The 25,880-nt window shown below is 37.8% G+C and overlaps 1 protein-coding gene across 2 annotated transcripts in view; it reads right to left on the bottom strand.

Annotated features, from left to right (window-relative positions):
• Window positions 1-25,880, bottom strand: part of IntS3 (integrator complex subunit 3) — a 1,056,838-nt gene that overhangs the window by 46,832 nt on the left and 984,126 nt on the right. For both annotated transcript variants that reach the window (XM_090368499.1, XM_090368500.1), the window contains one exon: window positions 17,601-17,673. In XM_090368499.1, the coding sequence (XP_090224625.1) occupies window positions 17,601-17,673 (73 nt within the window). The remainder of the gene's footprint in view (window positions 1-17,600; window positions 17,674-25,880) is intronic.

Genomic DNA, 25,880 nt, shown 5'->3' with positions numbered 1-25,880 from the left:
CCAGTTCACCCGAATGATAAGGCACCCAGAGACAATCCCGAAGTTTCTCATTCAAGGAATCACATATCTGAAACCTAAAGATGAAGATACAAGAAACCCGGCGAAATATAGGCCAATTACCTGCCTCCCAACAATGTACAAGATCCTGACCAGCTGCATAACCAGGAAGATATCAGACCACTTGGACAGCCAGAACATAATGGCTGAACAGCAGAAAGGATGCAAGCAGCAATTAACTATAGATGCTGCGGTTATTGAGCAAGCCTATAAGAAGCGCTGCAACATGTACACAGCTTATATCGATTACGGCAAGGCCTTCAACTCCGTGCCTCGTAGCTGGCTAATAGGGCCCTGAACATCTACAAAGTCAATCCGATAGTGGCACACTTCCTAGGAGAAACGATGGCTAAATGGAGTACTACCATTAAGGTTGAAAACATCATAACCAGGCCAATCCCTATTGGGTGAGGAATCTTTTAGGGAGATGCCCTGAGTCCACTGTGGTTGTCTTGCACTTAACCTGTTATCCACCATGTTCAACAGCAGCAAGTAAAGATATAACCTCACAGAAGGAAGAACTTGTACACCCACCTGATGTACACGAATGATATCAAGTTCTACGTGGGAACCGAGAAGGAACTACTCCAGATCACCAAAGAATTCAGCATTGATATTAGGATGGAATTTGGTCTAGACAAATACAAGACCCACGGATTGCACCAGGGAAAATTAGTCAACTGAAACCACCAGCTGCAGACTGGTAAAGAGTTCAAAGCCATGGCAGAGGGAGAGGCCTACAAATACTTGGAGATGATGCAGGCTCAGCAGTTACAGCACAAGGAAATTAAGGCATGCCTGACCAAAAATACCATCAGAAACTCTGAAGCCTACTGAAAGCAAAGCTGAATGGAGGGAACACAGAACACAGTTAAAGCCATAAACACCTATGCAGTCCCAGTGCAAACTCTCCTTCTGGGTCATAGATTGTACTAACACCAAGCCGGAGGATATCATGAGGAAGATAAGGACAATGATAACCAAGAGCCACCAACACCACCCGAAGTCAGCCCCTGACAATTGCTTGGAAAGGAGGAAGGAGCCTGATAGATCTCATCGAACAACAGAGAACAGTGATTGCTAACCTCAAGGATTACTTCCAGAAACACAGAGCACCACTCCACCAGGCCATAAGGAAGACAGACAAGCGGTATACCCCACTCAACCTAAGCGAGGAGTCCCCTCTCAACCAGGAGGTACAAACGAAGCTAGAAAAATGGGCAGAGAAGACACTCCATGACAGACACTACAATGATCTCCATCTAGATCACATAGATAAAATTGGTTCCAATGCATGGCTCACGAGTGGGACGCTCTTACCCGAGATCGAAAGATTCATATCCGTCATCCAAGACCAGGTAATCAACGCCAGGAACTTTAGAAAATACATCGCCAAGGAGCCCGGAGTTTCGATGACACATGTCGAAGATGCCACCTGGTCTCAGAAACAATCCAACACATCACCGTGGGATGCAAGGTGATCACCCAGGATAATACATCAGACACTAGCAAGGAAATACTAGTTGATCGAAGTAAGCGTACTGTACCACAAGTACAAACCCCATGCAGTACTAGAAACCCCAACCCACAAGCTGTACTCTGGGACAGCGCCATAATAACGGATAAGACAATCCCGCAAAACAGACTTGACATAACCCTTGTGGACAAGAAGGAAAAGGCTACCTATCTGATTGACATAGCGGTACCCAACACTGCAAACCTGCAGAAAACCCATGGGGAAAAAATCAGGAAGTTCACAAACCTAAGACAGGAGATCAAAGAGATGTGGCATATGCAAAAAGTTACAACCATCCCGATCTTCGTGTCAACCAAGGTATGGTGCCAAAGACCCCCACATAACAGCCTAGCAGCAATAGGCCTCCCAGTGAACACCTACAAAGAACTCCAGAAAGTTGCAATCCTGAACACATATAGGATTAGTCAGATAGTTCCTCGACCAGCAGTAACACCAGACATGACAATAACCACCCTGTGTACTAGGTAGCAATACCCGTCATGAGGTGGAACCTCAAATCAGGGAGAAATAACATAAGAGCAGCAATAATAATAACACTGTTCAGTGCCACTGTTTATAACAATGGCACTGCTGTTCAGGCTTCGCTGGTAAGAGCATTTTCAAAGTTTCACAAGAAATAACACTGAATTCAGTTATTTTTTTCTTTTCACCTAGATAAATATTCTCTGATCAATCAGCAGTACTGCTATGAGGACCTGGGATAATTTCTTATATTTCAAGCTTCCCTGTGCACTTATGAGTTCCCCAAGAACAGACTATGTAAAAATTTATCCCAACCAAGGACCATTGTAAATCAGTTGTTTCATCTTTCATAATAGTATCTAGCTTGAATAAAGCAATTTTCTTGTTTCTTTTAAATGTAATGACAATGTTCAGATTCTCAAACTAATACTGCCAGAACTGATGCTGCGAAACATCTAGTGCTTCTTCTATTTAACCAGGGGCTCACATCTGGTTAGTATGGGCTTGGCACACCCAGGGTCCTGAGCTGGATATCATCATTCTTCTTTTTCTTGGTGATTCCCTTCTACTTCTCTCTCTCGCTCTCGGGGTAATACAGAAAATTTTTTTTTTTTTTGACTGGTGCAGCATAAGCCTCAGGCTTCCTTGCACCATACGGCTAATAATAATAATATTTTCTTATTTTTAAAGATACCAAGAAATACTAGTAGCTTATCCACAAAAAAATTTAAAATGATGCACTGCCAACTGATGGAACTTATGTTACCTCAGCACTTATCACCATCAGAATTTTTCAATGGGAACTCCTACACTATGCTGTCACATGCAACCATAAAGTATTTCTTCACTGAGCAAAAGAACAGAATTTTCCCTCTTTTTAGACTCTCCACGACCTTGGAAGTATATATGTCTTAGACAGACTCATCCTTCTGGTAAAATAAATTTGTGCATAACATTCTTCAACCGATCTAGAAGTAATAACATCAGTACATGCATGTGAAGTACAATAGATTGAAGAATCACATTCTGATTTTCAAGTGTTTTCATAACATTTAAAAGAAATAAGCAAATTGCTTTATTCAAGCCAGAAGAGAGAAACATGAACAGACTTTCTGCGTGAGTGAGGATGCCTAGAATTATTAGTTTGCTTGGTCTATTCAGGATTGCTTTTAATAGAAGTCTGTCTGCAATTAAGATAATTTTCTTGAGTTCATCAATTAGTTTTTTCTTTCAAAACTTTTGAACTGAATTTAAAGATGTGTCAGTGCTACTCACTAGTGATCGCCGTTGTACTTTTTGATTTGATAATTCTGAAAAGTGCTCATATCGCTTTTCTCTCCACTTCTAGCCACTTATTTTTTCGACAGATTAAAGGTTGCCACTGTTCTACCAGTCTAGCTACACATTTAACCAAAGACAGTAGACGAGTACACACATTCTTAAAAATCTTTTTTTTTTTTTTTTTGGCATGCATCATTTTAAAGTGTTTAAATATATATTTCATTTTAGCACTTCTCTGTAGATAGATAGATAGCAGTAAATGTCTATAAAGTATTCATCCACTTTCATAAGAAGGAATGTAGCTCCCTTTTAAGGGTACAAATTAATAAGATAACAAAGGAAAGCCCATTACCACCATTAAAAGACACCCATTGCCTTTTTTAATGCTCTTGTTACTCTGGTTTTTAGACCTACCATAACAGGTATATCTAAATACTAGAGTATCAAGTACATGTAGCCCTCGATTAATGCTAGGGTTAGGTTCCCGGGGTATGAGGGCAAATGGAACCTTTTATATAATGGAGTCAATGGGAAATCACAGGGTTAGGTTCCAGGCACCAAACATTTTACCTACCCTTTTCTATACTGGAGTATTTAAAGCTCAGAAATAAACTTTTTTAATTAAAAAAAGGTGTTTTATTTTTAACCTACATAAATACAGTATAATAAATAAAAAATAAATTAATAGTATTTAGTATACATAAAACATTTTGACAGTGGCATAATGCCGAAGTTTTAGTTAGCTTTTGTAGGTCTTGATTGAGGATCTTCTGTTGAAGGCCGTGGTTGAGAAGGTTGCCTTTTTTTGAAGAAAGAAGCAAGTGTTGATTGCCTAGATTTCTTCCTCCTTTAAGAATTCCAAAATAAGGGCTCAGGGTTGATATGATACCCCTTTTAACTGTGGCACTCCTCTCCCAGTTGTGATCAATGTTGCAGAGCTCGATAGTGAGGGACTATACACGTGCAAGAATCTACAGTGCATCACTGGTCTTCATAATTTTTAGAGGAGGGTCTTCTTTCTCTTCCTCCTGCTGTTGGCTAAGTTCTGCAGCTAACTCTTTGCAAGGTCTTCATTTGAAAGAGTCTCTGCATGACTTTTCAAGAGTTCAGTCTTCAACTGTAACTTCTTCTAACCTGCCTCTTGTGCCAGCCTGCCGATGTCTTTTACAACATTTTGTTCTGGCTCGAATCCTCTGAAGTCATGTATGAAATCTGGGAGAAGTTTACGCCACACTCCATTTAGACAATTGACAGTCACTTCTTGCGAGGCTGTGTTAATGTGATTGATGCCCTTTAAGATATCAAAAGATTGCCAATATTCTCTGATGGTAATGATGGACATGTCTGAAGCTTTTACCATTTCTGTAAATGTTTGCTGTAAGCTTTAAAGGTGGCTATTAACCCCTGGTCCATAGGTTGCAAAACCGATGTTGCATTATCTTTAAGAGGCATTTTGACTTCACCCAGATTTGTAGGATGTTTCCAGGGACATTGTCCAAAAGAAGAATAGCCTTGGTTGGTAAATTTTTGTCATTGCAGAATTTGAGGACAGTAGGGCAAAAATAGTTGGTATGGCAATCCAAGAAGATGTGCTGTGTCACCCAAGCCTTCTTGTTTGACTTCCAGTACACAAGCAACATGGCTTTGTTTAAGCCTTTCATACAGGTGGTGTTTTAGAGTTGTACACCAACATTGGCTTCAATTTTAAATTTCCTTACACATTTGCTCGCAATAAAACGTGTCAGTCTGTCTTTTGATGCTTTAAACCCAGGAGCTGACCTTTCTTCATGAGCAATGAAGGTTCTTGAGGGCATTTTTTTCCAATAAAGGATCATTTCATCAACACTGAAGATGAGATCTGAAGGATATTCACCCTCCTCTACTATGGCCTGAAACTCTGCAGGGAATGCGGCAGCTGCCTTAGCATCTGCACTTGCTGCCTCGCTGCTAATTTTCACATTTTTGCATTTGGTTCTTGCTTTAAATCTCATGAACCACCCCTTAATAGCCAAAAATATTTCATTGCACTGACCTTTTTTCTTTAAGTCTTCAAAAATTAACTTAGCCTTTTCAGTTATTACAATTTGGGTTAAGAGAATGTTTTTTTGGTTCAAATCATTGACCCAAAGTGTCAGCAATTGCTCCATTTTTTCTAAAAGCTTACTTCTGCTGCAACTAACTTGTGTAGCACATACTCTGGTAGCACTTTGCACTGATTGTTTTATTTTTATCAGCATTCTTCGTAATTGTAGTAATAGTCGATGGAGGCATGTTCATAACCCTACACACATTAGGGCCGCTTTCACCAGCTTCCATCCTGTGAATAATCTCCATCTTATCTTCCAATGTGATAGACTGACGTGCCTTTTTCACATGTTTGTTTGCACTAGATTCATTGAATATTTTTTTACCAGACACAGCACCTATTTATTCTATTAAATTAAAAACTTTATTAATTACGTAACACACTGTCTAGTGGATTGTCAAAAATGGCACACGGCTATCACAAATAGCATGATTAATAAAAAAAGTTAGTGTAATAAATTTCCAACACATGTAAACGGCATAAACACAACCAACCAAATGCTCCACCACCTGCATCCACAAGTGGCTACTCTGGGGTTGGGAAGCTTTCTCGTCTCTGAATGGCCATGATACAGACGCACTATTTGCTGATTGGTTAAGAATGTAGGTGGGTGAGTTTCTCATCTGCAATTTGCTCAGATTGTCCTTGATCATGCGAACGGTGCATGATACATAGTACAGTACGATATTGATAAATTTTGTTTGACGATTTTAAACTTTCAATTTATAAAAAAATTACAAAAATAAATATTCATGGCCTTGTGGTTAGTGACTAGCGCTATTGCAAATAGACACAAATTGGACCAGTGCAAAACAAGGGCTACTTATTATATTATCAATATCAACATTAAGTGCCATACAATTTTTTTGAAGGAATCCTAGTATGCTATGAGGTTGTTGAGAAGGAGACGTTTAATGTTGTAACACAACACCTAAGAGAAAGCTACTTTTAATGTGAATGCTTTTTTTTTTTTAAGCCAATTGATCATCACAATGGGAAATAGCTTGGAATCACTTTGATTACTGACATCTGCAGCAATAATTACTACTTCTTTCGCCTATCTGTATAATTTCACTAACAATGATTGTTGTTTTGTACTTCCACAACTGCATTTTTTTGCTATTTTGCTATTGGAAAACATATATTGGCACAACTCAGAGGAAGACTATATTCCATGACAAAAGATGCAAATAAATATTCAGCATGTAAAACATCACAGTCACCACGAAATACATCTATTTTCGCTTTTATTTTTATGCATGGTATAGAGTGGCCCCAGGGGCTCGCATCTGGTGAGTATGGGCTTGGAAAACCCAGGATCCTGTGCTGGATATCATCATTCTTCTCTTTCTTGGTGATTCCTTTCTACTTCTCTCTCTCTCTCTCTCTCTCTCTAAGGATAACTCAGGAATTTTTTTTTGGCTGGTGCAGCGTAAGCCACAGGCTTCATTCCACCATATGGCTAATAATAATAAACTCCACAAAGACTCGCGTGATACCAAAGCAGAGGCCAAATAGAACCTTGTGGAGAGACCACCTCAATCAGCACATAATACTGCATTACCTCGATAGCAATGGTGAAACACTGGAGGCCATCTGTAGAGCTGGGTATTGTGCTGCAGTAGCAGCCACGAGAATTAATGGGAGACAAGCGAGAGACCAGCAGCAGAAGAACTGAAAACAGAAGGAACCACTAGCCTGGGAAAGAAGACTTCAGCAAAAGATAGAAGAATTAAGAGTCAAGATAGGCAAATTGACCCAGTACCAAAGGGGCAATAGGAGTAAGAAATTAATTGGAAAAGTGAAGAGCATCCTCAAGAGAGGCAGCATCCACAGCAAACATGAAACAAAAAATCAGAGAATATGAGAGTACTTGGACACATTGAAGCAGAACCTCCTTGCACTCAGCAAGAGACTAAGCCGATACAAAGAGAGCTCCCATAGGAAAATAAACATCTAAAATCTGCAGAAAACCCATGGGGAAAAAAATCAGGAAGTGCGTGAACCTGACGGGAGATCAAAGAGATGTTTCATATGCAACAAGTAACAACCATCCCGATCATTGTGTCAACCAGAGGTATGGTGCCAAAGACCCTACATAACAGCCTAGCAGCAATAGGTCTCCCAGCGAACACCTACAAGGAACTCCAGAAAGTCGCAATCCTGAAATAGTCAGAAAGTTCCTCGACCAACAGTAACACCAGACATAACAACCACCCTGTGTACTTGGTAGTAATACCCATCACGAGGTGGAACCCCCAATCAGGGAGAAATGATATAAGAGTAATAATAATAATAATAATAAATAATCTGGTTACATTGTGTTTTCTGCTGCTTGAAAGTGAAATATTGTACCGACATACAGTACAGAAATCAAGCTTGTTATCGTTTTCATATTTTGCAATGTATGGAAAATCTTTCGTATAAATTTTTTTTTTTTTTTTTTTGTCACAATAATGAAATATATTATTTATTACTTTATACCATAAAGTTCAATGTAATATCATGCATTACAGTGAACAATGCTATCATGGTGCATTTATATTTTGCAACGTGGACTACCATGGCGCATCTGATGGTCAATTTGTTAACAAAAATAAAGAGAAAAAATTTTCAGAACAAAAAAAAAAAAAAAACAGAAAAAGCCTGAAATTTTGCAAAAAGAGGAGAGAAACTCTTTGTCACCAACTATACTACAATGGTGTGATGGATAAGTGTCAAATCATGTGAAAAAACGAAATTATCTGTCATAAATCCGGAGAGTTATCAGCTATGCTGATGGACTCAAAAATCATAGTGTTTCAAAATTTAAAAGAAAAAAATTGTTAATTGCTTTGGACTATTCTTAGTTTTTATAAAACCAAAAAAAAAAAAATAAAAAACAAAAAAAATAAAAATAATGTTAAAAATTAGAGATGAAAGCAATATTTTGTTGTTAAATAGGAGAGGTAATGGAGAAGTATCTACATTCAAGCAGAAGAAAAATTAAAGTTAGATAAGATAGTAACATTTGCCAAAGGTATTTGATGCCTTTGAATTTTAGAAATTAAATAGCATATATAAAAGCATGGACATCATATAAATTTTATGTTAAGAAAAGAAAAGAAATCCCAAAAATGAACATAAGTAGATCATTTTTAACTTACCTTATACCCAGAGGATATTTATCTGTTTTAAAAACTTCTCGATATACCTGGTTTGTTATTTTTTGGCTAAAGAAACGTAATTATGTATGATACTGTGTTACTTGGTAAGTATGCTTTGCTAGGAAAGATAAATAAATTGGCTTCCTGAAAGATAGGAAGTAATAGGACATGACATAAGTGTTTTCAAATTTTTGCATTACTACTGGACTGTATGTTTAGATTCAAATCACCTGGTCACAAAAGTTTTACAGAAGAAGGGAGCTGAAAAAAAGGAAGGTATAATGACTGTTAATACTACTAGTTTAATGTATATAAAGAAAGAAAGAATATATTTGTGTTTGTTTAACACTAGGTAATATAAGCAAAAGGTTAAATACTTGCCATTTATGTATGTGATTCATTCTATACATAATAAATAATATTCAGTCTTTGGTAATTTGATTTAGTTGTGAAAATGTATGTTTTGCAATAAAAGGAGGAATGGCTTTTAGTTATGCTGTTCCAGTCGAATTTTCGACTATGTTTTTATCCTGCAAAGAAATTCTGAGGAACACATCTTTATTTTCAACAGTTAAAACAATGCTATTTATATACACATGAATATATATTGGCTAAAGAATTCAGTTTGTAAGTTCTAGGGAGGAAGGCGTACAGGAACTTTTGTTCTAAGGAATTTAAAAGGGTAAGAAATTCTAGTTAAAATTCTAGAAATCCTAATTAAAAGTTATTTTTACATCTTGTCCTTGGAATATTTAAAATATATAGAGATATTCTCTTGTGGCCATGTTCTTCATTTTTTATTGTGATAGACAGCAAATTATTCAACTATAGCTATTATCAATATTTTGCTTGACTCACCTAACCCATGTAATTGTTTGTTTGTTTTAGAGAAGAGTTATCAAATTATCTGTTGGGTTGTGAGAAAGATTTCAAATTGTATAAAAGAAAGAATTTTGGCTTCTGTAACTGCTATAAGTTATTTCTCCTTCCATATGTTTCCATAACTAAAGAATCACATAAACAAAACAGCAAGAAGTTAACTTTTCACTTATAGGAACTAGTGTTACACAAAGACAAAAATAATTTTTTTTTCTGTTGTTTTCACATTGATTAGTTTTTGTCTCAGTTTATAGTTACATTTCACATAATTTGTAGTGCCATCGGGGGAGGGGGAGACACTGCTAAATTTGAATTAATTGGCAATTTTTCTAAATTATTTTAGGAGCACATCTCTTTATCTCCCCATTTATATTCAAAATATGTTTCCACAACATGTAGCAGAAGTAATGCTTTGCAGCCACTGATGTCTTTTCTCCAGTTTTACTTTCCATTATAATTTTCTTTATTCTAATAGTATAATAAACATTATACTAAATTTCTATATTTAGTATAAAGTTTATATTCACACACACACATGGCAACCCAAAGGTTGCAGGTTCGATTCCCGCCTCGGGCTTGGATCAAAGTACTGCAAAAACCTTGGGAGGTGCATTATGGCCACAGAAGATTATGCGCCAACAACTACCAAACACACACACACACACACACACACACACACACACACACACACACACACACACACACACACACACACACACACACACACACACACACACACACTAATATACTTATTTACATTTCTCATTTCTGTCATTGTTTTCTTAACTTATACTATTTCAATTATATTATGTCTAATCTTTTGACATCAACGTATGCTATCATTGTCTCAATTTAACATTAAATATGTTTGGCGAATGTTACTATCTTACAAAACCGTAATTTTCTCAAACATAAAGTAGAAACTTCTACAGTGCCTTCTCCAAAACATCTGTTAAACAGCCTATATTAGAGTATTCTAAATAAATTGATTAAACAGCCCTTGATAAGGATTGTATATAAAAATGACAACATAAATGCATAAATATATTTTTTTTATTTGGAGTATTTTCTCTTTCATTTTATGACAGAATATATACAGTAGCCACTGGCAGAGGTGAAAGAGATCCTTGCACTGCTTCTATTGGAATGAGCAGAAGCCTGAAAAACAAGATGCAGGATATTTCAGAGACTGCCAGAAGTCATTGCGGTACAAGTAAACACATGGGTTGTGTTAGGGTGCTAAGAATAGAAATAGGTGCATGTATACTTGCGTGTACACCAATGCTAGGAGTTTAGTAAATAAATTTGATGAATTTGAGGTATTGCTCAAAACATCAAAGGCAGATATTGTTGGGATACCAGAGATGTGGTGTCACACAGATATAAGGAATGCAGAACTGGAATTTAGGGAGTACAACATCTACAGAAAGGATAGACTGGACAGGAAGGGAGGAGGGGTTATGCTATTAGTTAAGAAATACATAAAATCCAAGGAAGTGAAGCCAGTGGACATCACTGGACAGTGCAGTGTCGAGTCAGTTTGGTGTGACATAAGCATTGGGAGATCAAAATTGAGAGTAGGAGTGTGCTATAGGCCTAATGATTCTGATGAGTATAATAAGAAACTGTACAGGGAAATAGAGTGGGCCAGTAAATCAGAGAGTCTTATAATGGGAGATTTTAATTTCCCAGATATTGACTGGAATTTGGGGGCTGGTCACTCACACACTAGCAAGGCTTTTGTGGATTTATTGGATGATTGTTTTCTACATCAGCATGTTCGGGAGGCAACTAGAGGGAGGAATACTCTTGATTTGATTATCAGCAGTGATTCTTCATGCATTAAGAATCTGCAGATATATGAACCACTAGGTGGCCGTGATCACAGTGTGCTGAAGTGGGATTTACTCAAAGAGGTAACTACCATTAGGGGTAAAGGGAAGGGTTATTGCTTTCGTAAAGGCGACTATGATGGACTGAGACAGTATTTAAATTCTATACAGTGGGACCAACTGATGATGTTACCAACAGCAAATGCAAAATGGGAAGCATTCAAAGAACTTATTAACACATGACACAGAAGCCTATGATAGATACAAGTTGATCTGTAACCAAGTTACAAAGGAGGTTAGGCAGGCGAAGGCAGATTACGAGAAATGTTTGGCAAGGGATGCAAAGAAAAACAGCAAAGAGTTCTTTACTTATGTTAACTCTAGAAGGAAGGGGATGAATCAGATTGGTCCACTTGATATCGATGGGTCAACTGTTGATGATCTTGCTCAGGTAGCTAACAAACTAAATGAATATTTTGCATCGACATTCACACATGAGGAGTTATTTAGCGAGGGTAAAGCCAGAGGTGTATTCAACTCTAGCAGTAAGCTAGAGAATCTTGTAATAACTGAGAGTAAAGTGGAGGAGAAATTGTTGAAGATAAACACAAGAAAGGCACCCGGGGTGGATGGAATCTATCCAGTTATATTAAAGGAGGCAGCAAAGGAAGTAAGCAAACCCTTAGCCATAATTATGAGAGTTTCCTTGGACTCAGGGGAGGTACCCACAGACTGGAGATGTGCAAATGTCACCCCAATTCACAAAGGAGGATCAAAGGCTGACACAAGTAATTACAGACCTGTGAGCTTAACTTCTGTTCCAGGAAAATTAATGGAGGCACTAGTTAAAGAAGCACTGCAGGATCATTTAGCCAAGACTTCAGCTATAGCTCGGACACAGCATGGTTTTGTTAAGGGGAAGTCATGCTTGACCAATTTGATTGGATACTATGATGCAGTCACAAAGGAACTGGATGCAGGGAATAACTTTGATATTATATACTTGGATCTTAGAAAGGCTTTTGATACTGTAGCACATAGAAGACTGCTGCACAAATTGCAGCAGTGTGGCATTGGAGGCAAATTGCTGCTGTGGATAAAGGGGTGGCTGAGGGGGAGAAGACAGAGAGAGAGTAGTAATCAATGGACACTGCTCGTCGTGGACTAATGTTATTAGTGGAGTCCCTCAGGGCTCAGTGTTGGGTCCATTATTGTTTTCTGTATTCATAAATGATATTGATGAGGGTATATCAAGCTTAATGTCAAAGTTTGCAGACGGTACAAAGGTAGGCAGGGTTGTCAAGGACACTACTGACACTATGCTGCTGCAACAGGATCTGGAAAGGTTGAGCAGATGGGCTGAGAGGTGGCAAATGAAGTTTAATATTGACAAATGTAAAGTACTACACATGGGAAATAGCAACCCCAGAGCAATGTATCAACTCTGTGGTACTACACTGACAGTGGTGGAGAATGAAAGGGACCTGGGGGTGGTTGTGCAGGCAGATATGAAGTTCTCTGAGCAGTGCAGACGGGCTGCAAGAGTAGCTCATGGTGTATTGTCAATGATATATAGGAATTTTTCTAGCAGGGATAAGGAGGTGATTATTCCCTTGTATAAGGCAGTGGTCAGGCCACACCTAGAGTACTGTATACAGGTCTGGAGGCCTCATTTCAAGAAGGATGTAGAGCTGCTGGAACGAGTACAGAGAAGGGCAACAAGATTAGTGAATGGAACAAAGGGGTGCTCTTACGAAGAAAGGCTTAAGTTTTGCAAATTACAGTGTCTGGAGACTAGACACCAGCGAGGTGATCTGATAGAGGTGTATAAGGCCTTGAATGGTTTAAGCATGCTCAATGCTGATGGGATTCTTTCTCTCGCTCAGAATAATCACCTGAGAGGGCATAAATTCAAATTGAGGAAAGACAGATGTAGGATAGACGTGCGGAAATTTGCCTTTAGCCAGCGGGTGGTTGGTTGGTGGAACAGACTTCCATCCCTTGTCGTGGAAGTTAATAGCCTAAATAAGTTTATGGCTCAGTTGGACAGGTATTTTGAACGAACAGAGGGGTGAAGTGGAAGTAGTTTTTTTTTTTTTGGCTGATGCTGCATAAGCTTGCTTTCTTGCATCAAATGCCTCTACTAATGCTAATCCGTTGTCTCTACCATTATCCCAACTACATTTTTCCAGTCGAACTTTCCTAGCAGTGAGGTAATTTTTCTTGGTGATTTTCATGTTTACAACTCCAGCTGGCTTCCGTTTTCTAGTCACACCGACCCAGCTGATCGAGATGCTGAGGCTTTTACAATTACTAATGACCTTGCACAGATTGTTCATTTAACTAGAAGAATACCGGACGTTTCTAACCATACAGCCAACACGCTTGATCTTTTTCTCACAAACAACCCTTCTAACTACACAGTCGAAGTGAGTGGTCCGTTACCCTCCTCAGATCACAACTTGGTGATTGTCTCTTCTCCAATGGAGCCTTTATCTCATGGCTATTCCCAACCTCGTGTTGTTTTTTGGCATTAAAAGATTGCAAATTGGGATGACCTGAGAGGTTTCTTTTCTTCTTTTCCTTGGTCGGATTACTGTTTCAAACCTTCTGATGTCAACATTTTCTCAGATCGTGTCAGTAAAATTATTCTTGTAGGAATGGAATCGTTTATTCCATACTCCACTTTAAAATCTTGTCCTTTATCTAAACCTTGGTTTTCCAATAAACGTGCTAAGGCTGTTCAAAAGAAGAATGTTGCATATCGTAATTGGCTTGTTTCCAAATCTTCAGTTTCATTTTGTGCCTACACCTAAACTCGTAACGTAAAGCAGTTATTAATCAGTCCAAACTAGATTTTGAACAGGCTAAGAGTAGAAAACTTGCTTCTTGCACTAATGGTATCCGAGCATTCTGGTCTCTTGACAAAGCTACTGGCCACAACTTTTGCCCATCTCTGCTCCCACCTCTGTCAAAACCAGATGATTCTGTTGTCACTTCAGCCAAAGATAAAACCGACCTGCAAGCATCCCATTTTTCTTCCAACTCATGTATTAATGATCTTGGTAAAACACCTCCCACCATTCCCAACATGCTCCATTCAATGCCTCCTGTGGTTTTCCATCAAAAGGATGTCAGAAGGATTTTGATGAATCTTGATGCTAAGAAAGCTCCAGGTCCTGATGGCTTTTCTCCACATGTTCTCAAAACATGTGCTCCTGAACTTATTCTTGTTCTTTGCAGCCTTTTTTCACTTTCTTATTCCAAAGGTGTTTTTCCTTCTGCTTGGAAATTTGCTCATATCCAGCCAGTTTCTAAAAAGGGTGACAGATCTCTTCCACCTAATTATCATCCCATTGCAATTACTTTTACTCTCTTTAAAGTAATGGAGAAATCAATTAATTCCAACTCTTAAACTATCTAGAAACCTTCTGCCTGATCAATGATCGCCAATAAGGATTCCATCAGTGTCGATCCACTGGCACTATTCTGGCTTACATTACCTATTTATGGAAAAATTCAATGGAAAAGTTTGGTGAAACGCAAGTAGCTGCTCTTGACATCTTAAAGGCTTTCGATCGTTTTTGGCATAAAAGGTCTTCTAAACAAGCTTCCATCTTATGGTTTGCCAACTGTTTTTTGTAATTGGTTATCCAGTTTTTCTCTCTGATTGCTCAATGAGGGTGATGGTAGATGGCTTTCTGTCTTCTAACTTCTCTACTAATGCCGGTGTCCCCCAAGGTTCAGTTCTTTCGCCCACTTTTCCTCTTGTATATTAATGACCTTCTTCCATTGACTGGAAATCCTATCCATAGTTTTTCCGATGATAGCACATTGCTTTCATTGGCAAAACTATGGATAGGATTTCCAGTCAACTTCAACTTCTCGTCTGAACAGTGCAGACGAGCTGCAAGAGTAGCTCATGTTGTCTTGTCAATGATATACAGGAATTTTTCTAGCAGGGATAAGGAGGTGATTATTCCCTTGTATAAGGCAATGGTTAGGCCACATCTTGAGTACTGTATACAGGTCTGGAGGCCTCATTTCAAGAAGGATGTAGAGCTGCTGGAACGGGTACAGAGAAGGGCAACAAGATTAGTGAATGGAACAAAGGGTTGCTCTTATGAAGAAAGGCTTAAGTTTTGCAAATTACAGAGTCTGGAGACTAGGCACCGGCGAGGTGATCTGATAGAGGTGTATAAGGCTTTGAATGGTTTGAGCATGCTCAATGCCAATGGGATTCTTCATCTTGCTCAGAATAATCAGCTCAGAGGGCATAAATTCAAATTGAGGAAGGACGGATGTTGGATAGATGTGCGGAAATTTGCCTTTGGCCAGCGGGTGGTTGGTTGGTGGAACCGACTTCCATCACTTGTTGTTGAAGTTGATAGCCTAAACAAATTTAAGGCTCAACTGGACAGGTATTTCGAGCGAACGGAGGGGTGAAATGGGAGTGGTGTTTTTTTTTTTTTTTTTGGCTGATGCTGAATAAGCTTGCTTTCTTGCATCATATGCCTCTACTAATGCTAATGGTAATATCCGTTACCAATTCCTTAAATGCCAATCTCCAGGTAATTCTCCAGTGAGGCAAAGACAACTTAGTTGATTTCAATCCTTCTAAAACTCAGTCTTGTCTTATTACTCGCAAAAAGGATTCTTCTGCTCCTATGCTTACCTTTGGTGACACTCCGATTTCTAGGCAAGGTGATATATATCTTTTGGGGATTATCTTGACTTCTAATCTGTCTTGGCACAAGTACATTGCAAACATTGCTTCCTCTGCATCTAAAAAACTTGGTTTTCTCTTTCGCTCTTGGTGTTATTTGTTACTTTTCTTCCAAACTGCTGTTCAACTCTGGATAAATCACAAATTTGCCCTACCATGGAACATTGTTCCCACACCTTGGGATGGTGCCCCAAAACCTCTCTCAGGCTTCTAGATTTCATTCAGAAGAGGGCAGTTAGGTTAATTAATGACTTATCTCTAACAGAGTTTCTCCACTCGCTGTCTCATAGACGTACTGTTTCTGCTGCATGCCTTTTCTACAGATATTTCCATGGGCAGTGTTCTTCTGAATTGGCTTCTATAATTCCCGCTCTCTCTTTCAAAACAGTCCAAACACGTGCTGCCACCAGCCAACATCCATTTACTGTCCAACTCACAAAATCAACTTTTCATTACCCCATGGGCTCACATCTGGTGAGTATGGGCTTGGTACACCCAGGGTCCTGAGCTGGATATCATCATTCTTCTGTTTCTTGGTGATTCCCTTCTAATTTTCTCTCTCTCTCTCTCTCTCTCTCTCTCTCTCTCTCAGGGTATTCAGAAATTTTTTTTTTGGCTGGTGCAGCATAAGCCTCAGATTTCCTTGCACCACCTTCCTTCATACAGATTCCCTGAAAATTACAATCTATAGAAGTTCAAGTCTATTGTCAACAAATATTCTTTCGTGTTCTCAACCTCCAACCCAAGCATGGTACTTAGTACTATAGGTTTTAATACCTCTCGTGTTTGGGGTTTCATATAAAAAAAAAAAAATTATTTTTTGCTTCTCAAAAAGAATCAGATGCTGAAAACATCATTTCAGGTTCCTAGTCAACTATAAATGTGATATTTAAACACACTAACAAACATGCCTTTTATTTTTAAACCATTAAAATTAAAATTCCTGATCGTTATGATGTTGATTTTAAATATAAACAATACTGCCAAAGGAAAGAAGACAGAAAAATAGACAAAGGAAAGAAGAAAGAAAGTATGTGCTGAATAGCGGAAGTAATAACACACTGTACACGAGACTCACCACCTTAAGCAGAATAGCAGTAATTTTTAACTGGTGATACGTACAAACACATTACAAAGAAAGTATGTGCTGAATTAGCTGAAGTAATAACACACTGTACCCGAGACTCACCACATTAAGCAGAATAGCAGTAATTTTTAACTGGTGATACGTACAAACACATTATGTACAAACAAACTGGTGATACGTACAAACAAACATGCCTTTCATTTTTAAACCATTAAAATTCCTGATCATTATGATGTTGATTTTAAATATAAACAATACTGTCAAAGGAAAGAAGACAGAAAAATAGACAAAGGAAATAATTAGCTGAAGTAATAACACACTGTACATGAGACTCACCACCTTAAGAAGAATAGCAGTAATTTTTAACTGGTGATACGTACAAACACATTAGGCATAAAAAGTTAATACTCTTATTAAAAAGCAAAATTTAACAGTTAAAGCTAAAATGATGTTAAACTGGAACACAAAACAGATAAATTTCACAGAATGTTTACTAAAAGTACTCACTTTGTTTTCTGAGCATCAGTACAAGATGACTGCACTTGAATGAGTGATGACTGTACAGATTCTTGATTGAAAACTAAAAAAAGAAAAGAAAACACCTTAAATATGATGAAATAGTAAAAGAAAATAAAAACTTATGTCTTGTCAAAAATAATAAAAAAAATTTAAAAACTGTAATACATCATTATGGTTTTTAAATTTTGTTATGCAAAACCACACATCATAATGCGGTCTAGCATAACGAAAATGTTATAATTGGATTTATTTGTTTTAGGCAATCTATATTAGTGTTTCTCAAACTGCAATCTGATTTGGAAAACATGAACATATAGGAACTGATTTTTAACATTTATGCTTTTAGTTTCCATAATTACTAATGTATCAAATTTTTAATACATATTTGCAATTATCCATTGAAATCACAATATATTTAAAATACAATATATGAAGTCTGTTCAATAAAGAATGATCATAATTTTTCTTGAATAACCTGTGGAATTTAAGACCAAACCAAGCTGCATTACATAACAACTGCACAACTGACTCATGTGCATGGTTTGACCTCGGCAGTTGGCCTAGTTTATGCCTGTTAAGTTTTGCCTACGTGACAATGGACATGACACACGAGGAACAGTACACTGCTCTCAAAATTTTGTTTCTGTTTCAAGAAAACATCAGCTGAAGTGTATGAAATGATAAAAGATGCTTGTAGTGCTATTTTGCAGGTTGTTTAGAATGTTTAAATATGTATGTGACTCACAAAAATCAGTAGTCCTGGAGCTGCAATCACTGCTGTCACTACAGCAGTACTTCCCAGAGAGTAAGCAACAAGGGAAGTTGTTGCTTATTCTCAGGGAAGTCTGAGTTGTTGGGACGTCTACATCATTGCTGAAAAAAGCAAAAGTTATGGCTTCTGCAGGAGATGTTATTGTTGTTATTTGGTTTTTAGGAACATTAGCAACTAAGGCCATATTGCTCCAGGGATATGCGGTGGTCATTCCCCGACCTTTCCAAATCCTCTATATTTGGTGGTCACGGGCTCGAACCCTGGTCCAATCAAGAAGCGTGTACTATGCACTGCCGCTCCTGCCCACCTGGCTACGGAGGTGCCTTTCTGCAGGGGAGGTTGTGGCCACTTTTTTTTTTGACATTCAAGGAATAGTTTACTAGCATGTCGTGCCACATCATGACCGTTACAGGAGCTTACTACAGAACTGTACTGCACACTTTGTGGGATTACATTAACTGCAAACAACCACAACTGCATGCAGGTGGGTGGATGCTGCATCACGGCGAGAGACCTAACATTATTCATAATGTAATCGAATAGCCAGCTAGCCAGCATTGGACCATGTGTCCTGTGATTTTTTAAAATTTATTTTCAAAGTTAAAGAAGGAGCTGCGAGGAAAACGTTTCCAGTCATCAGAAGAAACTGTAAAGACATAGAAGCCGATTCTTAAAGGTATATCAAAAAATGGCTTCCACCATGCTTTTGAAGGATGGCAGAGTTGGAGTAAGTGCATTTAATCAAATGGGGACTGCTTTGAAAATAGCCATCCAAATATGGATCATTAATAAAGGTATGTTCTGAAAAAAAAAATTATGTTCATTCTTCATTGAATAACCTCACATACAGTGGCAGACAAAAAAACTGCATCACCTTAAAAAAAGTAGCATTTTTTTTAGTGATTGTTTGAAAGATATTGTTTGATTACTGTCATTTTGTTTGTTGCAAGGCAAAGGTATTGCATTAGATAATGCTTCTATTGCATTAGACAGTGTCGCATCAGCCATTTCTATAAATACGGCGTTGGAAAGTATACACGCTCATTAGTATTCTGTTTTGAAGAGGTGTAAGCATGGCGTCATATGTTCAGTTGACAACAAGGAAAAAAAGTTTAGCTGTTGCTCTGTCCCAGGAAGGGCTTTCTATGCGTGCTATCGCTGATAAAATAGGCTGCCACCAGTCAACAGTATCCCGGGTGCTGAAATTAAAGCATGAAACCAGTGAAGTGAAGAGAAGACCTGGATCAGGCTGTAAGATAGTGACTATGCCTTCCAAAGATCAATATTTGGAACAGCTATGCCTTCGTAATCGTCATGCTAGTGCTCCTGATCTAAAACTGGACTTTGAGATGGCCTTTGGTGTTGAAACAAGTGCATGAAATATCCAAAGACGGCTTTTGGAATGTGGTCTGCATGCCTATCGGCCCAAGAAGAAGCCTTTGTTGACCCAACAAATGAGGAAGAAATTACAGTAAACCCCCGCGAATAGCAGGGGCTACGTTCCTGAGAAATGCCACAAATACCGAAAACGCGAATACTGAGTTATGGCTCCCATAGTAATAAAGGGGTTCCGTTCCAAAGTATGAAATATATAAGAAAAACTAGTCTAAAATTTTGTCTATGTATGTATTATATATACCTTCATGATATGACTATGTACATAGACAGTACATAGTGAAATGCAAGCATAAGGCATCGAAATGAAAATAAGAAATAATTTAATATTAAATGTAATATTTATTATAAATTTCAAACAAATCTTTCAATCCAGCGTCTTTGCTACAGCTTAAAAACTTATCCCGCTAGTTCTATCAAAAGTTTTGCTAAAGTGTTGATAAAGGTGTTTTGCCCTTTCACGAATGATGAAAAGGGGAATTTTATTTTGAGTTCGGTCTTCTATCCACAAATTTAAAGCTTTTTCCATTTTTTCTAATTTAACATCACAGTTACAGAGCAAATTTTTGAAGCAATTAGCGTGTTTTCATGGACACTGCGGCGGATTTTACCGTTGACTCATTGATTTTATAATGTTTTGCCACTGAGGAGACACTTTCACCATTAGAAATTTTGTCTAATAACTCAATTTTATTCGCTAATGTCATCACCTTCTTTGATCTTTTCACATTTCCCTTGTTATTCGTAGCCATATTTTTGTAGGGGTTAGAAAGAACTTGTCCACAATAAAGCCACTTTCTTCCATTAACACACTCAAAAAAGTCTTTTACACTGCAAAACGGTAGATTTATCACTTTTGTAAGCATATCAATTTATAAGCATATAAATTAAAAGCAAACAACAAAACCCATGACAAGCACATACTGAACAAGGATTAGCGAGAAACATCCACGCTCGCGATTTTGTCACCACTCTCCCCCCACCCACTGAGCGCTGTTTTGACCGGGAAAGATGATTTTAGCCACGCCCATTTTTTATGGCGGAAAATGTTCATGGCGATTTAAAATTCACATTTTTTTAGGTTTCATTTTATATTAAATCAGTGACCGCAAATAGCGGGGGTTTACTGTACTTGTTTGGGCTAAAATGCATGTTTCATGAAAAAAAGGAGTAATAGGACACCACCATCTTTTCTGATGAATCAAAATTCAACCAGCATGGCTTGGATGGGAAGCGATATATCAGAAGACGAAAATTGGAGGCATACCATCCATACACATAAAATCTAAGGAAGTGCACCCAGTTGACATGGGTGGCCAGTGCAGTGTTGAGTCGGTTTGGTGTGACATAAGCACTGGGAAAACAAAGTTGAGAGTAGGCGTGTGTTATAGGCCTAATGACGCCGATGAGTACAATAAACAACTGTACAAGGAAATAGAGTGGGCCAGTAAATCAGCTTGTCTTATAATGGAGGATTTTAATTTCCCAGATATAGACTGGAACTTGTGAGTTGGTCACTCACACACCAGCAAGACTTTTGTGGATTTATTGGATGATTGTGTTCTACGCAGCATGTTTGAGAGACAACCAGAGGGAGTAATAATCTTGATCTGATTATCAGCAGTGATTCTTCATGCATTAAGAATCTGCAGATAAAGGAACCACTAGGTGGCGGTGATCACAGTGTACTGATGTCGGATTTACTTAAAGATGTAACTACCATCAGGGGCAAGAGTTTTTGCTTTCGTAAAGGTGACTACAGTGGTCTCAAATAGTTTTTAAATTCTATACAGTGGGACCAGTTGATGATGTTACCAACAGCAAATTCTAAATGGGAGACATTCAAGAAATTAATCTTGGAAGCTACTAGGCTTTTCATACAAACTGAGAAATACTGTTCAAGGTTTAGGCCTAAATGGATGTCAGATGACCTAATGAGATTTGTGGCAGGGAAGAAAAATGCATGGGATGCATATTCATATAAATTATCAGGAGACACAGTTACCTATGATAGATATAAGATAGTCTGTAATGAAGTCACAAAGGTCATTAGGCAGGAAAAGGCTGATTACGAGAAACTTTTGGCAAACAATGCAAAGAAAAACAGTAAAGTCTTATTTACTTATGTAAACTCTAGAAGGAAAGGGATGAATCAGATTGGTCCACTTGACATCGACGGTTCGATTGTTGATGAACCTGCTGAGGTACTGACAAACAACGAGCATTTTGCATCTAAATTCACACATGAGGAGGTCTGAAGGGAAATGTACACCAGAAGCTTATTAAACTCTCGATGGGAGCTAAATGATTTTGTAATAACTGAGAGCAATGTGGAGGAGAAATTGTTAAAATTGAACATAAGAAAGGCACCTGGAGTGGATGAGACCAATCCAGTTATATTAAAGGAAACAGCAAAGTAAGTAAGCAAACCCTTAGCCATCATTATGATGATGACTTCCTTTGACTTAGGGGAGGTCCCTATGGATTGGAGATGTGCAAATGTGTCCCCAATTCACAAAGGGGTATCAAAGGGTGACATGGCTAATTAGAAACATGTTAGACTAACTTCTATTTCAGGGAAAATAATGGAGTCACTGGTTAAGGATGTGATACAGGATGATCTAGACAAGACTGCAGTTATAGTTCAGACACAGCAGGGGTTTGTTAAGGGGAAGTCTTGTCTGACCAATATGATTGGACACTATAGTGTGGTTGCTACAATGGAAAAAGGATGGTTGAGTGGAAGAAGCCAGAGAGTGGTTATCAATGGACTCTTCATGGACTAATGTTATTAGTGGAGTCCCCCAGGATTCTGTGTTGGGCTCATTGTTGTTTTTGGTATTTATCAATGATACTGATGGAGGTATATCACGGTTGTAAATGACAGTAATGATAGTGTGCTACTGCAACAGGATCTGGAAAAGTTGAGCAGATGGGCTGAGAGGTGGCAACTGAAGTTTAACATTGACAAATGTAAAGTACTACATAGGGGTAACAGCAGTGGTGAGCAGTGAATATTTTAACAATGGGGTTGCAATTTTCCGACTTTCTACCGAGTAAATTCGATTGGTCACAGAAATGACGTCATCCGCGGCTTCCACTAGAGGCTCTTCCCACACTCGCACTACTAGTAGTGCGATTAGAGTGTGTGATGCATTTTTCGCAACTGGTATGATATCTCAAGTCAGGACAGATTTAGGGGGTGGACAGATGCGGCTTATTACCCCCTTAACTATGCATATAAGTGAATGTGTAAAACGTTCCCAGGTCTATCTAAAAAAAAAAACAACTTAAAAACCTGGTCGTCATGCATCGATGATAACTGGATATGACAGTCTCTCGAGTTCTAGCTTTTTAGAATTTTGGAATAGTACGATGTTGCAATCATGCTTCCGGAAGTGTGACTGCAATGTATGATTCCAGTAAGTATGATTGCAACAATACAAATATTTGTCAACAATTTCTTTTTTTATCTCGCATTTTTGTAACATTCCATAGTTAGGTTCTGCTAACAGCTGCATATGTTGCTTCAACTACAAGATCAGTACATCAATTGGTGCTATTTTACAGAGATATTTAGATACGTTGCACTCGCAAGTATACATATCTTACTTTAGTAATCATAAATCCATTATATCTTGGCTTCCAGAAATTAGAAAATCTGTGAATGATCAATAAAATATTTACAGTAAAAAAGCTCTTTTATTTTGTAATCGATATATATAAATCAAAATACCTAAAAGAAATGCAAAGGGTGTTTCGCATAAACCATCTACTGCGCGTGCTCAGCACACACGCAACTTTTTTATTCGTCTTTATTTTAACAATTAGGGAAATATAATGGATACATTTTTTTCATGATAAAATTTTAATATTGCGCATAAAAAATAACATGAAATATTTCCCCTATCATAAATAACATAAAAACTATCACAATATAAAAACAAATATTACTTAAAAACAAACTTTCTAGAAAAAGTACATGAAAAAAAAATTATTTCACAAATATTCAAGAAAAATTTATTCTAAAAATTGCCATATAGAATTTATTTCTTTATTAATATTTGTTGTCAATCTTCTGCTTTGTTCAATAGCTGAGCGATGATTACAGAGGAATGATTTGACGTAACGATCCGGATCAAATTGAAGCAATGGTTTTCCATTTAGATGTATGGTCACCATAATCTGCAACGTGTTTAATTTTCACAATATTATTCATTATGCTGAAAGCTCACTCAGCTTCAGCACAGCTAATCACAATGGTTTCAAGGACATTTTCTGGCTTTCTTAATTGAAAAGGTAATTTTCACTCGATTTTAAAGATAAACTGTCTTCGACAAAATCTCTAAAATCCTTAATTTTTATTTCATATTTTATCATAAAACTTAAATTTCTTATTTGGTTTTCACCGTCTTGCCAGGTAATCTTTTTACTTTCGATTTTGATTCCTTCAAATTCTTTCCACTTCAACATGATCTCAATTTTAACTTCATAATTTCCTTCAGAATTTTTCAAATTAGCAATAGCATTGATAGTTCGAATAATTAATTTATATGCTTTTACCACTGTGATCCTGTAAAGCTTCTGAATGGTAAGAGAGCTTCTGCAGGATGTCAATCATTAGTGCTAAATGGTTAAGATATTCCAAATTTAAAAGTCGATTTAATAATCTAGAATATTTAACTTCTGATTCAAAATGTTTGCACAAAGGGGGATTATTCCTTCAACCCACAATTGCCATCTGCAAGCAAGCTGCTCATTGTGGCCCGAACACACAACTGATCTTTATAGTTTCCACATTAAGTTCTTTAGCAATCATCCTTAATTCTTGCTATTTTTTTGGAGATTGGTGATACAGTTTTTTTTTTTTTTTAAATTATTGCCTGTATGCCACTATATTTTAGAACATTTTCTACACGGTGAAAGGCTCAACAAAGTTTCAAAATCTGCCAACATTTCATCTTTGTAAGGTTTATATAATATCTTAGTTGCCTCAATCCTGCCCTCTACATTGCCTCCCCTCTAAATGTCAGAATCACACGGATATTCAGCTACTGTGACCATGTAAACATAGACATGAGAAATTTACTGGAAGGCATGGATCACTCACTTCTCCGAAAAACATACGCCCATTTGTCAGAGTAAAGGGGAACCACAACACAGGTTGACCAGAGGCTATAATCCGTGTCGAGAATCTAACTTGTGGAAAGCATATTGACTAGTGCGACTTCTTGGTATGTGATTGACTAGGTTTTACGAACACCACTAACATTGTGAAATGGTAATCCCTTTCACCCTTAATTCACACTTTCTAATTACCTAAAGGCCAGAGGTGAGAACAATGGATACAAAGTTCTCTCCTAATTCTTTCGTTACATAGAAATTTTCTTTCTTCAACAGAAACTATTTTAAATGTAATTACCAAGGGGAATAAAAAAAATTTGCTATAAAGAAGTTCGTTAAACAGAGGTCTGACTGTAATTAAATCAGAAATAAAGCAGCTTTAAAATACATAACCGATCGATTGCACCATTAAAATGCTGGGAATGGGGGCCCCACTCACTCCACCGTAGTTTCGGCTCTGGATACTCAATAATTGCATTCAGGATTTCATTTGCAAAATAAATGATCGTCTCAACAATGGGCTTGCAAATTTTCAAAAAAAAAAAATAACAATGGGCTCTCGCGAGCCCACTATAGCTCACCGCTGGGTAGCAGTTAACCCCAAAGTATAGTATCAATTGGGTGGTACAACACTCAGAGTAGTGGAGAATATAAGGGATCTGGGGGTAATTGTGGAGGCAGATATGAAGTTTTCTGAGCAGTGCAAAAAGGCCGCAAGCGTAGCTCGTGGTGTCTTGTCAATGTTATACACGAATTTTGCTAGCAGGGACAAGGGGGTGATTGTCCCCTCGTATAAGGCAATGGTCAGGCCACACCTTGAATACTGTATACAGGTCTGGAGGCCTCATTTTAGGAAAGCTGTAGAGCTGCTGGAATGAGTACAGAGAAGGTCAACGAGATTGGTGAGTTGGAACAAAGGGTTGGTGTTACGAAGAAAGGCTTAAGTCCTGCAAATTGTAGCTTCTGGAGACTAGGCA

The sequence above is a fragment of the Mastigoproctus giganteus genome, chromosome 2 (genome assembly GCF_048544385.1).
Source record: "Mastigoproctus giganteus isolate SK-2022 chromosome 2, ASM4854438v1, whole genome shotgun sequence".
NCBI lineage: Eukaryota > Metazoa > Arthropoda > Arachnida > Uropygi > Thelyphonidae > Mastigoproctus > Mastigoproctus giganteus.
Note: the sequence above shows the minus strand (reverse complement) of the source record. Positions and strands in the feature narration are given on the sequence as shown.